The sequence below is a fragment of the Ceratina calcarata genome, unplaced genomic scaffold, assembly GCF_001652005.2.
Source record: "Ceratina calcarata isolate Rehan_Ccalc_2016 unplaced genomic scaffold, ASM165200v1 scaffold48.2, whole genome shotgun sequence".
Lineage (NCBI taxonomy): Eukaryota > Metazoa > Arthropoda > Insecta > Hymenoptera > Apidae > Ceratina > Ceratina calcarata.
Window position 1 is genome coordinate 2,035,306 of NW_017172225.1, and position 14,024 is coordinate 2,049,329.

The 14,024-nt window shown below is 36.2% G+C and overlaps 4 protein-coding genes across 18 annotated transcripts in view; 2 read left to right on the top strand and 2 right to left on the bottom strand.

The window, feature by feature from the left end:
- The first annotated feature begins 168 nt into the window (after positions 1-168).
- dgt1 (KAT8 regulatory NSL complex subunit dim gamma-tubulin 1) lies at positions 169-2,854 on the top strand. Of its 2 annotated transcripts, none has more exons than XM_018029238.2 (8): positions 169-255; positions 634-888; positions 964-1,145; positions 1,214-1,382; positions 1,564-1,879; positions 1,949-2,071; positions 2,141-2,281; positions 2,355-2,854. In XM_018029238.2, exons 2-8 carry the CDS (start codon positions 641-643, stop codon positions 2,601-2,603), a joined length of 1,428 nt encoding a protein of 475 aa, XP_017884727.1. In that variant the 5' UTR covers positions 169-255; positions 634-640; the 3' UTR covers positions 2,604-2,854. The 2 variants fall into 2 exon arrangements, with proteins under 2 accessions (XP_017884727.1, XP_017884728.1); XM_018029239.2 differs by having other exon boundaries at positions 1,579-1,879.
- Positions 2,649-9,393, bottom strand: LOC108627781 (zinc transporter foi). Of its 5 annotated transcripts, none has more exons than XM_026815817.1 (12): positions 8,525-9,244; positions 7,345-8,070; positions 6,667-6,731; positions 6,367-6,607; positions 6,126-6,295; positions 5,859-6,056; positions 5,664-5,793; positions 5,316-5,585; positions 5,061-5,237; positions 4,798-4,985; positions 4,548-4,726; positions 2,649-3,740 (listed from the first exon to the last, which is right to left on the bottom strand). In XM_026815817.1, exons 2-11 carry the CDS (start codon positions 8,054-8,056, stop codon positions 4,580-4,582), a joined length of 2,298 nt encoding a protein of 765 aa, XP_026671618.1. In that variant the 5' UTR covers positions 8,057-8,070; positions 8,525-9,244; the 3' UTR covers positions 2,649-3,740; positions 4,548-4,579. The 5 variants fall into 5 exon arrangements, with proteins under 5 accessions (XP_026671618.1, XP_017884724.1, XP_017884725.1 ...); XM_018029235.2 differs by having other exon boundaries at positions 2,849-4,487; XM_018029236.2 differs by lacking the exon at positions 8,525-9,244 and adding an exon at positions 9,275-9,393 and having other exon boundaries at positions 2,849-4,726.
- A 494-nt stretch (positions 9,394-9,887) lies between these two features.
- Positions 9,888-11,582, bottom strand: RpS9 (ribosomal protein S9). Of its 2 annotated transcripts, none has more exons than XM_018029389.2 (4): positions 11,487-11,582; positions 10,971-11,209; positions 10,594-10,780; positions 9,888-10,117 (listed from the first exon to the last, which is right to left on the bottom strand). In XM_018029389.2, exons 2-4 carry the CDS (start codon positions 11,191-11,193, stop codon positions 9,946-9,948), a joined length of 582 nt encoding a protein of 193 aa, XP_017884878.1. In that variant the 5' UTR covers positions 11,194-11,209; positions 11,487-11,582; the 3' UTR covers positions 9,888-9,945. The 2 variants fall into 2 exon arrangements, with proteins under 2 accessions (XP_017884878.1, XP_017884881.1); XM_018029392.2 differs by having other exon boundaries at positions 11,492-11,555.
- Positions 11,583-11,697: 115 nt separating this feature from the next.
- Positions 11,698-14,024, top strand: part of LOC108627849 (mitochondrial glycine transporter) — a 4,122-nt gene continuing 1,795 nt past the window's right edge. The window contains exons 1-4 of one of the 9 annotated variants that reach the window (XM_026815830.1): positions 12,588-13,028; positions 13,337-13,381; positions 13,463-13,556; positions 13,629-13,720. In XM_026815830.1, the coding sequence (XP_026671631.1) occupies positions 13,703-13,720 (18 nt within the window). In that variant the 5' untranslated portion in view covers positions 12,588-13,028; positions 13,337-13,381; positions 13,463-13,556; positions 13,629-13,702. Of the gene's footprint in view, positions 12,028-12,335; positions 12,381-12,461; positions 12,556-12,587; positions 13,029-13,336; positions 13,382-13,462; positions 13,721-14,024 lie in introns of those variants that run through there. The other 8 variants (XM_026815831.1, XM_026815822.1, XM_026815825.1 and 5 more) reach the window with 8 other exon arrangements.

Sequence of the window (14,024 nt, forward strand, 5' to 3'; positions counted from 1 at the left end):
ACGCAGTCAATGTTTCCCCGTAAAAGCGTCCCGTTATCTTCGCCCTATCGGAGACCTGGGCGCGCGTTGCTTATTTCAACTATTTCGTTTATCCCGACACAGCTTCGAACTCACATCGCGGTCGCCAGTGTTTTATGTTTACTGATATAAATCTCTTTTTCCTTCGAAAGTGTCCAGGAGCACGTCGACGGTTACGAGCGTGAGCCACTTGGCACTGTCCTTCCTTTCTCGGAGGGTTTGATGTAAGAGATCACGGTGAGTTTATCGAAGAATTATGTCTCGCGGCTTTGTCAAGTCCCGCTCGTTTTGTCCCGTGCAGAATTTCACAAAAACCGATCACATGTCCGTCTCGTTCTTTTGAAATAAGTACATACATCAATAAGACCTCAGTCAACATCTCACATACAAAATGGTGGCGAGTTACCACTTGTTACAAATGCGCGTTGAATTGTAATTTCACTTTAAAAACTACTTAAATATCTTCTTCTCGTCCGATTCCATAAATTTCATTTAATTTTTTACGTACGACGTATCGTTTCATCTATTAATTATTTCCAATTGCCAAAAAACTGAAGAAGTTACCTTGACTTCCGCGCAAGTTCTAGCGGTAAATTTGATTTACTCTGTCCCCAGACGAGTTATGTTTCGTATCCCAAAAACAACAATGCCTACTATGACTACTACACCTACGAAAAAGCCAAAGCAAACGCAAACTTGCACGTACTCGTCTTACGAATGTACACAATCCTGTCTCGAGGGGTTTAATTATTGCGCCAAGCATATTCTCGAGGATCCGAATGCTCCTTACAAAGAATGCGGCTTTTTATATAATACTAATGGCAGGAAATGCCAAAATCCTGCACCAAAGTTGGACAGAAGAGATATCTCGTACGTACTGGAATTAAACTCGACTGAATTGTCTATTAATTATACTTGTTAATAATAGAAAATTCATGTTAACAGTTATTGCACTGAACATGCGAGGAAGGCTCAAGTAGCACGTATAAAGTCAACTGCGAGACATTCTCTGCCCCAGACACCAGAAATGCTTTTGCTTAATTTAAGTCACTACGTTAAGAAAACAGATTCCAGTACAGAAGATACAGAGGACGAAGAAGGAAAAGCGAGAGCATTAGATCCTTTCAGTAAGTTCGCATTCAAATTCATTGACCAAGCTGCTTCAGATTACATAATTATTTTATGCTAATTTCAGCTGAGGTCGATGCACACAGAGTAAATGCGAGCGGGTGTGAGATCTTGGATTATGCCAGTTCCTCTGATAGCGACGTTGAACCCACAACAGTGAGCGAAGCTTTGAGAGGAAGTTACTTGGACGACAGCGATAACGAAAGCTTGTACAGCGCGCAAGAGGATCCTTTAAAGTAAGAATATATTTATATATAATTATACAGATGCCTTACGATCCTCTACTACCAGACTTCCTTCACCTAGTGCTAGTTGCTTCGGCTTGAGCAAGTCTTAAAGGTGCCCTCGACCATGCTTATTTCATTTTTGTAGTCGCTTTTCGCAAGAACAAGACAGTAATTTCTACTGAATCATCAGCATTAATTTTTTAAGGCATGCTGGCATTTTCACCGCCGAGGAGGTGATCTACATAGCGAGGGAAAAACTTATCAGGTTGCAATCGCTTTACATAGATCAGTTCAGAAGACTGCAATATGTGTTGAGGGAGAAAAGACGAAAGTATTTACACGCGCTTAAAAAGGAAAAGGAAACGTTGTGCAGTATACACGATCAACCAAAGGAATCTGCAAAAGAGAAGAAGATCTATGAGAAGTTAAAAGCGTTAAACCGATATCATAGGAGAAGCGGAGTTGAAAGTATATTGTACCGTAAATCGTTGGAACGAAGGGCGCAGGTAATTGAGTTTTACATCGAAATACGAGAAATTGAAATACATAAAACTGAAATTTTATACGCGTTATAGACATCCGAAGGAGCTACGCAAAAAATACCAAGCATATCAAAGTGTATATTCACGGAAGGCGGAGTAAAATGTGGAGAGAAGACTCTTCCTGCTGCGAAACATTGCCGGAAGCACATCCTTAAAGTAAGAAATAATGTTAGTAGAAATAAAATTATGTCGCAAGTGATTGTTTCTAATTCGTTCTGCTAATAGGATCAGCATCAAGTATTGTTCAAAGCGTGTGGCGCGGTACGAGCAGATATCGAGTGTCACGAACCGGTCCCTGTGATTTTCGATACAAACTGCGTGTTTCATATGAATTTACCGCCCGAATGCAAGTTGGAACCGATGAAAGTAAATATTTGTAGAATAGCAACGTTTTATCTCATTATCATTCGCAGTGATTGACCAAGTCTGTTCTTATCAGTTTAAGGAAGTTAAACCTGAAATCCAGGAAACGTCGGTAACGGATAATCAATCTATGGAGATCGATGTAGTGGGCGAGATTCAGGAAATCGATCCTGACGATGACATGGCGGGATTGATGAGGGAAATGAGCGATGCTGCTCATATGAAACCAGCGTTTAATGACAGTTTGAACAGCGAAGCCAGTACGGACACAGCGTTCAGCCTGTCGGCACAGATGAGTGATAAAGACGACATCGTCTCCGTGTGACGAACTCTCTGCAACTTCAAATTATTAAAAAGTATTCATGGTCGCTGTTACATAATTATATTATTTTTATTTGTACAAAGTAACGCGATCTAACAATTGGTGTTTATAAATTCTGTTCGACAAGTGCCTACACGCTGAGTAGTGTAGGAATATTCATGTACATACGAATACCGAACCACTCTTCTCATTTGTAAATACATATTTCATTTTCTCTTCGTTATTTAAGAATAAAGAAAAGACTCACCTTCTTATTTGCTTGTTTTATTTCTCGACATTTCAAATTAGAATAGATTCACGAAAATTAGGAAAGCGACGACTGAAACTTATCGGGTCACAATAACGTGGGAATGGGTTATAAAGAAACTAACGTTTGTACTTAGCATCTGAAATCTTTACAAAGAGCACAAATCATTTAGTCAAATACATTAGTATCAATGCAAGATGTAATTTAAGAAAGTATCTCGCTTACAAGAATATAACGCTTTTTTTCAATTTTTACATTTTTTCTGTAAAAAAATACATTATTATTGATGGTGACATTAATTATTTAACATACAAATAAAATAAATACCGTAAGTAACTTACAATAAGTAGAGATGAGGTTCTTACCATAATAGTGTGGTAGCCTAAACAGTATATCTTTTAAGTGATAGAAAAGTGCATAGTACACACATGTGAAAGTGCCTCAGAGCAGTGTACCATAATAAATGCAGTAAGTAAAATAGTACAACATCGAATAAATTTTGTAAAACATTTTTCAGCAACGAAATTCTCTTCATCTGACTCCCATTTTTTATTTAAGCAAAGCTAAACGTTAATCATTATCTTACGACATGCAGATATGTACATACGATAGTAACACCAATTAGGAAATTGGTAATTACTGTGGCAGTGTAAGAGTAAACTAAATAGTTTCTTTATCATATATCCAATCAATAAAAATGTTCTGTCGCCTCTGAATCTATATTTAGTAAAATTATTTTATGCACAAGCGCATCTATACTTACAGAAACTAGAATATGCTGTGGCATTATCATCTTATTTGGTAGCTTGTTAGTAACTCAAACACAAACTTTTATATATATATATGTATGTACTTTCTTTATAGTATATCATTTAACTATTTAAGACTTTGTGCTAAAATGCAAAATGATTATTATAAAATAAGTTGAAAGAAATAAGCACCAAAGTTTCATGAAACGAAACTAAAATGCATTTGTATGATTGATAAAAGTCTCGTTTGTTTTAATTCGATATTGACTCGATACCAGCTTTTGATCTTACAATTCGCCTAACGTATATCCAGTTTAGTTTAAAATTACCCTAAAGCATACAGAGCACTTCATCAAGTTCAATAATACATTTGTGATAAAATTACACGTTACACCGATTCAATTATAAAGTATTTATTTCAAGCAGTATTTATCTAAATTATTGTATATCAAAATAAAGATTGATGCTCTTAAATATATCACAATTAAACTTGGGCACTGATATATCGATACCTAACAATCGAATTGCAAAATATTCAAATCTGAATTCAAATCCCAATTGTTTTAATCTTGTTCAAAGAACGTAATCTCTCCTTTTTCTTCAATAAGCATACTCGAAATATTGTCGTTGTACTTGAATTATCTAATTTCTTTTCGAATCGTCATCATCATTTACTCTTGTGCACGGAATATCTACCCTTAACATCGTAAAACATTTATTGCATCGTAGTACCTTCTTCAAGTTCCTTTTAACAACAAACTATATGATTACCGATGAGAACCTTACAATAAACAGTACGAACAAGGAAAAGCAAATCGTTTACATCATAATAACAGTGAATATTATTTCGGTAAGAATGCACAGTCAAAGTTTTATTGATCCGGATCTTGACTGTAAATATATATATATATATATATATATATATCTATATAGGAAGTACTGCAAGCTTACCGTCGTTCAAAAAATCGTCAGTCTTTGTAAGTTTAATCACTGAATATATTCTTAAGATCGTGTTCGTAGAGCGCTATAACTAACATAATTCCAAGGCCACACGACAGCCCCAACCCTTGTAAAATACACTGCCAGTGAGAGCTACGCTCGACAGAATGACTCGAAGTTAATTCTGGAATCTGCATAGAACATTTCCCAATTAAGTACATCTAAGATTAATTAGATCGATTGAGAAACTTGGCGTACTCACCATATCGACTAATGCTATATATATAAACATCCCTGCGGCAGCTGCAAACAGCCAACTGCTTATTGCCGGAGTACTCCCTAGTAGTACACCAAATATCATACCGAAGAAACATAGTACAGAAGATAACAGATTATAAAAAACTGCTTGTTTAGCGCTCATACCGGCTTTCAACAAAACCGCGAAATCTCCTGTTAACAAAAGCAAAAATTGAAATATTGATTCTAAAAGACTCGAGGGTATTGTATATATTGCTTGAAATGTACCTATTTCATGAGGTAATTCGTGGCAAAATACAGCTATTGCGGTGGAAAAGCCACCCGCTATATTCGCTGAAAAAGCAGCACCTATAGCCATGCCATCCGTAAAGTTGTGCAAACCATCGCCCATTATCACCATCCAAGCGACGCTTGACATGGACTCGGGCGCAGAATGAACATGACCTGAATCAAATCGTTAATTCGTACCGTATCGGCGTCTTTCGTATCTTAATGTGTTTGAATTGATGAGTTAAGTAATACCATGAGAATGGGTATGGCCGTGATGCTTCGTTTCGTGTTCACGTATGATCACGGTATAACTCTCGGCTTCGTTCAATGGTATATCGGCACCATCCGCATTTTTCTTCGTATTCACAATCGAGTCGTCGAGCCTCCAGTCTTCGTTCGATTTCTTTTCTACATCGTTCGTCATAATCTTGGAAACCGAATGACAATTTGACGTCAACGGTTTCTCTTCTTCGATCACAGGAGGCCTTTCGTGATTGTTATGCTGACGATTATGATGATTATCTGAATAATAAAGATCCTTGTCAATGTACCACAGAAATATGTAAACCGTTAGACTATGACTAAATCGAAATAATCTACCTTGGACGTCTGCGTTGATTTCTCCATAACAGTATGGATACGACGAATATTTGTGTTTGCAAAGTTTCTCTCCCACGACATTACTATTTGGTCCATCCGTTTCTCTCATTACTCTAACGCGCGACGGAAGCTAAAGTAATGTAAAAATGTGCTTTTATTTACACTTTGCAATTACACTTAAACATCGCGAATTACCTTGTTACGTCGTTGCCGGATTTTTCTCCATTCGGCTAACACCGTTAAAGCTTTCTCCGTAAAGAAAAATAATACAAGACCCATCATTGCAACTACTCCTTTCCACATATTAATATTATGTTGTTCTCTATGATCTAATTCGGTGTGCTCGCTTTCGCCGTGATCATGATCATGATCATGATCGTTCGACGTCATAGCCTGAAGAGGAAAGATGAATTGTATACGAGGACGTAATATTATTTCGTTGCATCGACCAGTATGTCTTACGTGTGGTAAAAGGTGTATAAGGGCATCACCGCATAACGTTCCTACGGCAAGAGCGACTAGGAACTGCAGTAATTGATGATAATAAACCTTACCCATACAGGGTATCACTGCTACCCCGAGTAAACCACATAGACTAATTATGAGAATACTGATCGTTGAATAGGCCCATACTGAACAGAAAGATAATGCAATTAAAACTTCGATTACAATACTTTCCATGTACATCCCGTTATCGTGATACCTTGGATCATGTTACGAGTAATATCTTCGGCATGATACTTGGTAATCGTTATTGGCTTGTAATTTTCTGGCACGCGAATGCACCCGTTTCTCTCTGAGCTCGATTCACCTGCTAATTGATAAACGAGCGCCGGGCATACGCGATCGAAGACCCAACTGGGTAATGTCGAATTCCCATTAGAGATCGAATTATATGGCAAGTCTCTCGCAACGGTCGTTAACAATTCCTTACTGCTTAAGCACTGAAATTTCGAGGGAGTCAAAGAAAATGTTTTACGAAATAATTTGTAATCAATCTTACCCGTTCTTTCTTGACACCATTTTCGTATTCTGGTAGGCCATTATTTTGCAAGCTTTTCGTCTTGTCTGGAAATAAATTATATAAAAAAACAGACGTGACTTTAAGAAAGTAATATTGTACTGCGGAGACGTATGGAATTCCATTCCAAACAAAAATTGTATAATATGCAGTTGGTGATAGCAGAAAAATGTCAGCTATCTATTCGAGTATAACGTTACACAAGATATGATTATTTAACTACTGATATTTCATGCAATCGACCACTGTGTATCAAATTTTGTTTGTTCATTCATATACACAAAGAAGGAATTTAACTGGTTATTTCTTTTATGCTCACAAATACGATTGAATTAGCAATTATTTAAAATATAATGAGAATGAAAAGTTTTAATCAAGTATTCTGTGAAATCAACCAGTAACTTTGTGGGTCAATTGAAAAGGAATTTGAACTCTCAAGCTAAATTATTATTACCAAGACCATTCTCATGTTGAATTAAATCAAAATTGGCCGTAGTGCGCATGTAGCTTTGTCTCTAATTATGATTGATAGGTTCGTAATTGGTAATTAAAAATAATCCATCGACAATAACTGTATGTTATTTGCCACAATTTAAAAGCAAGTTCAACTTTGAATTAATCAGTTCTCGATCTATCGAATAAATAAGTTAATAAACTTACCCAACGGTTTTTCATGCTGACTAGTAACAATATTATGATTTTCTAAGTCCGACATATCTGTTAATAACCTTAACAATCCCAGCTTCTTTAACAGCTTTTCGAAACCTTCCATCGTTATGCTTGTACCATCCCCGTATGTTTCGAAGATCTTCTTCATGAAATACTTTTCATCCATGACATTTACGTCCCTCCTTATCCTAATCTTATTCAGAGATTCTTGGCCATCTTCAATTTCCTCTGCGCTCAATTCATTCTTATACATAATCTTAAGCTCGCTTAATCTATCTAGTACTTTCCTGTTCTTCAAAATAATAGATTCTTCCTCTGCTAATGGCTTATCGTCATCTTGGACATCGTGCTTTACATTTTCTGACTTTGTTTCATTGAGATGAACATCGTCCGTAATGACCGGCTTCAACAAAGTAGTTCTCTTTAAACTATTATCTAACACATTAGAAAGCTTGACAGCACCATTATTTTCCGGGCCTATGTTATCCGACTGGGATTTCCTCCCATCCTTCTCCAGTGTTTCTTTGAATTTGATTAGTAACCAGGATGGTTGTAATTGTTCGTTTGAATCTGGCAGTTTTTCAGGATTAATAGAAAAGCTAGTTGTCTGTCCGTTTGTCGAGAATTCAGCGTGTGCTGAACACGGTGTATGAGCAGCACATAATACACAAACTACACAAACTGTGACAAAATGATGTGACATGTTGCATATATCTTCTGTAAAACAAAATAAAAAATCTTTATGCTTATTTAACCAGGAACATAATCATGTTCAGAAATAATCAAAAGACTGACAAGGCTGAAACGTGGGAAGTAGTTATCTATACAACAATTATGAAGATAACGAATCCAATTAAGTCTAGAAATATCATAGAATTTCATGTGGAAAATCACACATTCTTCAATTTATAACGCAATCAGTTGCATTCAAATTTCATTTCTTCTTTCTAGCTTATAGAATCAACATATTATTTACTGATCGTAGTTATCTATGATATAGATAAAGATTAACGTAATGGAAAACAATCGATCTAAAACGGTCTTATGATTAATTCTATTCCATATTAAAATAAAACGTTACTCATTTGCCAAATATAACTTGTACAATTGTAAGAATTCACAGAATAGAATAGATTCGAGTCATTCAACCAAACTGTTATCATGTACTTACTTATTTATAGTTAATGAACGTTTCACATTTGCAGTTACAATCTCGCGAACATTTTCATTTCACTTGTTTGCAACGTAATATTACGGAAAAAAACGCGGAAAACCATTTACATGTATGTACGTATCTTTTTTACAAGTTATCGTATCAGCAACGATATCTATACATAATTAACGTACAGAATTCGTAGCGTAGTGTTTCCCGTTTCGAGCGTGTATTAAAATTCATCGCCGATCAACTCCTCGCGCTACCATTTAAGTCGAATGCAGACGGGTCGCAAGAATGCATAACAATAAAACACTGGCAGCTTCCACTCGGTATGGAAGTTTCAATCAGCCAATACAAACAACTATTTAATCGCAACGCACAGCGAAACGCATGATGCAGCGATAAGCGAAAAGGCGCGCATTTTATCACATGAATAGACGTAAACGATCGAGGATCCGCGCACGCCGTGTCGCGTCCGAAATAGTCAAGGTGTTCAACGTTGCGGTGGCACCGTCAAAAACCGTATTTTTAGCTGTCAAAAAGAGAGGACGAGATTCGTAGGTGCCCCCCTCGCCCTGCCTAGCGTCCAGACCCGGGTCCATGACAGAATTTAGAAACTCAGGTTAGAAACGCGGCCCCCAGCTTTACCAGAAAAAGAACGACGTGACAACGTCCTCGCTCGGGACCCGGCCGTCTCGCGTCAGCGTGCGATACCGTCGGCCGGCCGTCGGATTAAACTAGGAAACCATGCTGTCATGTAATTACCTTTACTTGGTCAACGAAACGAAATTCCCGCTAGGAAATGGCATATGCTAATTGATCGAGACGCGCTCACCAGCCTGCGGAAACCTCGCGAAGTCCCACGTCCCGCTTCAAACACTCGCAAGAGAAACTCTCTCCTCTATACGCTAATCCTATCTGTTCCCTTCTTCCCTCCTCGACCAACCGCCTGCCAACCGCCGAACACCGACTCCAATCTCCACCGCGTGCAACAAGTATACTCTGAACATAGCTGACTGTTAACATCAGCCTTCGACACCAGTGCTGTAAGTCTGAGGAATTTCAAATCCTGCATCAAGAATAGTGAAATTCAGATTTTAGTTACAAAAAGATTTGAGGAATTCTTTTCTCACTACTCCTAAACGACTGCAGGGTATTGCTATATAAATATAACATGAGCATGATTACGACTCCAAATTAATATATTTTAAATTTCAGTCAGGAGCGTAATCGCTCTACCTCCATGCTTTGCCTAAGCTGCTAAGCAACTACCACCAGTCACCACTCTGCATTTTTCCCATTTAACATTCATACGGGAATAGAGAACATTCAGGAATGGACATCATTAAACTATGAACAAATAAAACCATATCGTTCGTCAGTTTGAACATAAGAATCACATATCTTTATTAGATAAAAATATTAAAGAAAATGATTTAATCTTCTTCTTCCTCTGGAGCAGCTCCTCCACTGCCCTTGCGGAGGTTCTTCCTCTTAACACGGCCAGGTCTGCCACCGCCGAATGGCGATTTCACAGAGAAGTCAATGTGCTTCTGCGAATCCAATCTTACAATGAAAGATGGAATATTCACCACTTGTTTGCGCACTCTGAAACAGTAGAATTGTCTATGCTTTCTCCATTCTTTGTAGTGTTCATGTATCGTGTAAGCCTATATGTACCAATTATTTTTAATATGAATACGCGTCCACGACAGACGTTAAGTGCCCATTCATGGACACTTAAGTGGCCTGTCTGAAAGAAAACGTTAGCAGATTCTTGAGCATCATAGTTGCCCAGCATTAAAATCATTTCTCAATGATTCTGAAGGCACAATCAGTCAGGAAAACTGTTTGAATACCTGCAGTAGCCAAGAGACTATTACTTTAAATATCGTGCTTTATAAAAAAGAACAAATCAAGCATTGTCTCCAGGAATGAAACCAGATAAATATAGAAATTCATCTGGTGATTAGCCAGGAGTTTAATCTAGCCTTAAAGATTAGAAACAATCTGCATATGATCAGATATTTCCTGCCCAGATATTTAAGGCATGCCGAGAATAGTATGTTGAGCATAAAATTTACCTAATGTGTCTCTGACGAATAAGTACGCGTGCATGATGGATAGATTTGGCAAGTCCCAGTTTGAATACTTGAGTCTGAAGTCTCCTTTCCAAGAAATCTTCAATTTTCAAACCGAGAACGTAATCGAGTTTCATGCGACTCTCATCTAACACTCCAATTCTCACCAGTCGACGTAAAAGAGCATTTCCTAACAGAATTACAAATATTAGTCATTATAAAATCAATATCTTTCGCTTGAGTATTAAGTGTATCATTATCTCAGTATGATCGTATCGTCAAAATAATCGGACAAGAAGTGTCAGAAAAGATTATTTTTATATCAATATCATCATAATCATCTGCACAAGCAAATTCATAATCATTTACATAAAATATACCTTCGAATAAACGCTTAGGATCCTTCTCTTCCAAAGTCAACAGCTCACGAGCGGCTTTACGTATATTTGCCAAAGTGTACTTGACTCTCCAGACTTCGCGTTTATTACGAAGACCGTATTCACCGATAATTCGTAATTCTTGATCCAAGCGAGCCTTTTCATAAGGCCTCCTTGGAGTAACGTAGGTTTTCGAGAAAACTGACGGTATCCTTCCGTTCACCATCTTGTACAGCCGTTATCTATCGCATGAACACGTTTTATAAAAATTATTAATAAGAACACGTGTGTGTGTTCTTGGATACATAAAATAACTGTAATTTGGCAATACTAATTTGATAAATAATATTTAAACTCTTTTTCTACCACGTGTTGGGAAACGTTAGCACGTGTGAGCGATACATTTCGAAGATCAATTATTAGTAAAGTTTTAAAACAAAGTATATACGAAAACCGTAGAATATCGTGTTTCGATCGAAATGATGATGATATTACAAGATTTATGAATGAATATTGTACCTTACACAGCTCTGCAAGAATAACGACTACACCACGTTCCGAACGAAGTGGAAATGGCCGAGATCGAAGCGGATCTCGCAATTCTAGCGAACGCAGCGCTTAAACAGGAATTCCTGTTTGCTTCACGTAGCGGGCTTTTTTAAGCGATCTATCTATATAGATTTTCATTTAAGCGCGTAGAAATAATATATAGAAGAATACAATGTACTCTATTTAATAATAAAATACAGACAAGATTGATTAAAAATATCCGTGGCTATCCTAAATTAATCTGTACAAATTTTTCGATTCGTCTGTTCGTAGTTCCATACTGTATTGGAAAATTTCTTTACAAATGTAACAAATAAAGTTGTGAAATCCACGTTGATGTGTTGTCCTCGATTCTCAATTAAAAAATGTTGATTTGCAACTTATTGCAGCCAAGTTGCGTTATAACGTTGCGTTATTGTTTAAACGCGATTATGTACGTACTTATCTTCGACGTTGATATTGATGACAAATATACTATTTCGATACCATGTATTATTCATACCACAGAGAGGTATGAATTTCATCAATCTCGTGATATTTTTATGGAATTTTAAGTTTATTGTTGCTCAAGATTTATCTGCACTTTTGCTACATACATATTACACACACAGTGCAACTATGAGAATTCATCATGACTAATGTAACATAAACGATTGCATTATTATCAATGAGATGATCTATTGTGTGTATTTAGAATGATAAAGCTTTAATTGTCCTTTATCTTTGAACTTCGTGGCTCTAACCTAACGATCTCTTTCCTACGACTTCTTTTGTAATTCTACGTACATATAATAATTTATATAAAAATTTAATTTATAGATGTTGCTATCGTATCAAAAAGAACATAAACACGCGTGTATATCGGTTAGTATCTTACAAAATCTGAAATAATGTATGTACTGTGACTCACGTTTGTTATTAAGTCACGTTTAAATCACGTTTCAGTTTGATTTGATATTTTTGGATTTTTTGTCGGAGGATTGATATGCAGGGTTATTCTACTGACCCTGAACGAAATCAAACACAGATAGAGGAAGATGTAAGTTTCGCAATTCTAGCGAACGCAGCGCTTAAACAGGAATTCCTGTTTGCTTCACGTAGCGGGCTTTTTTAAGCGATCTATCTATATAGATTTTCATTTAAGCGCGTAGAAATAATATATAGAAGAATACAATGTACTCTATTTAATAATAAAATACAGACAAGATTGATTAAAAATATCCGTGGCTATCCTAAATTAATCTGTACAAATTTTTCGATTCGTCTGTTCGTAGTTCCATACTGTATTGGAAAATTTCTTTACAAATGTAACAAATAAAGTTGTGAAATCCACGTTGATGTGTTGTCCTCGATTCTCAATTAAAAAATGTTGATTTGCAACTTATTGCAGCCAAGTTGCGTTATAACGTTGCGTTATTGTTTAAACGCGATTATGTACGTACTTATCTTCGACGTTGATATTGATGACAAATATACTATTTCGATACCATGTATTATTCATACCACAGAGAGGTATGAATTTCATCAATCTCGTGATATTTTTATGGAATTTTAAGTTTATTGTTGCTCAAGATTTATCTGCACTTTTGCTACATACATATTACACACACAGTGCAACTATGAGAATTCATCATGACTAATGTAACATAAACGATTGCATTATTATCAATGAGATGATCTATTGTGTGTATTTAGAATGATAAAGCTTTAATTGTCCTTTATCTTTGAACTTCGTGGCTCTAACCTAACGATCTCTTTCCTACGACTTCTTTTGTAATTCTACGTACATATAATAATTTATATAAAAATTTAATTTATAGATGTTGCTATCGTATCAAAAAGAACATAAACACGCGTGTATATCGGTTAGTATCTTACAAAATCTGAAATAATGTATGTACTGTGACTCACGTTTGTTATTAAGTCACGTTTAAATCACGTTTCAGTTTGATTTGATATTTTTGGATTTTTTGTCGGAGGATTGATATGCAGGGTTATTCTACTGACCCTGAACGAAATCAAACACAGATAGAGGAAGATGTAAGTAGCAGTCACGTTTTCCACACACTCAGTATCTCGTGAGGATACATCAAGACAACTATTTTCCTTCAGTTCTGTCACTCGTGTCACATTCAGAATCAGTACAAGTTTCACTTAATTTTTCAAGCTCTCAATAAACTTGTATCATGGAGGCATTGGGAACTGTAAGTAACCCAGCCTTCCTTATTTTCAAATATAAGATCTTTAGATCTTTTTATACTTAAAATATAAAGACTTGGTCGAGTTTTCCCAATTGCTATTCTGTACTAGAAAATATATATTCAATTCTGTCGTTTGTATTGATAGCTATTTATTAATAAAAGAACGTATTTCAGTAAAATTTTCTCATTTTTTTCATAAACAATTTATGTGGAACACTATCTATCATTTAGAATCTCACCTTATTTAGTTTCGTTATAATCAAGTATTATACCCCAAAATTCTAGCACTGAAAAAGAAAAAGAATTA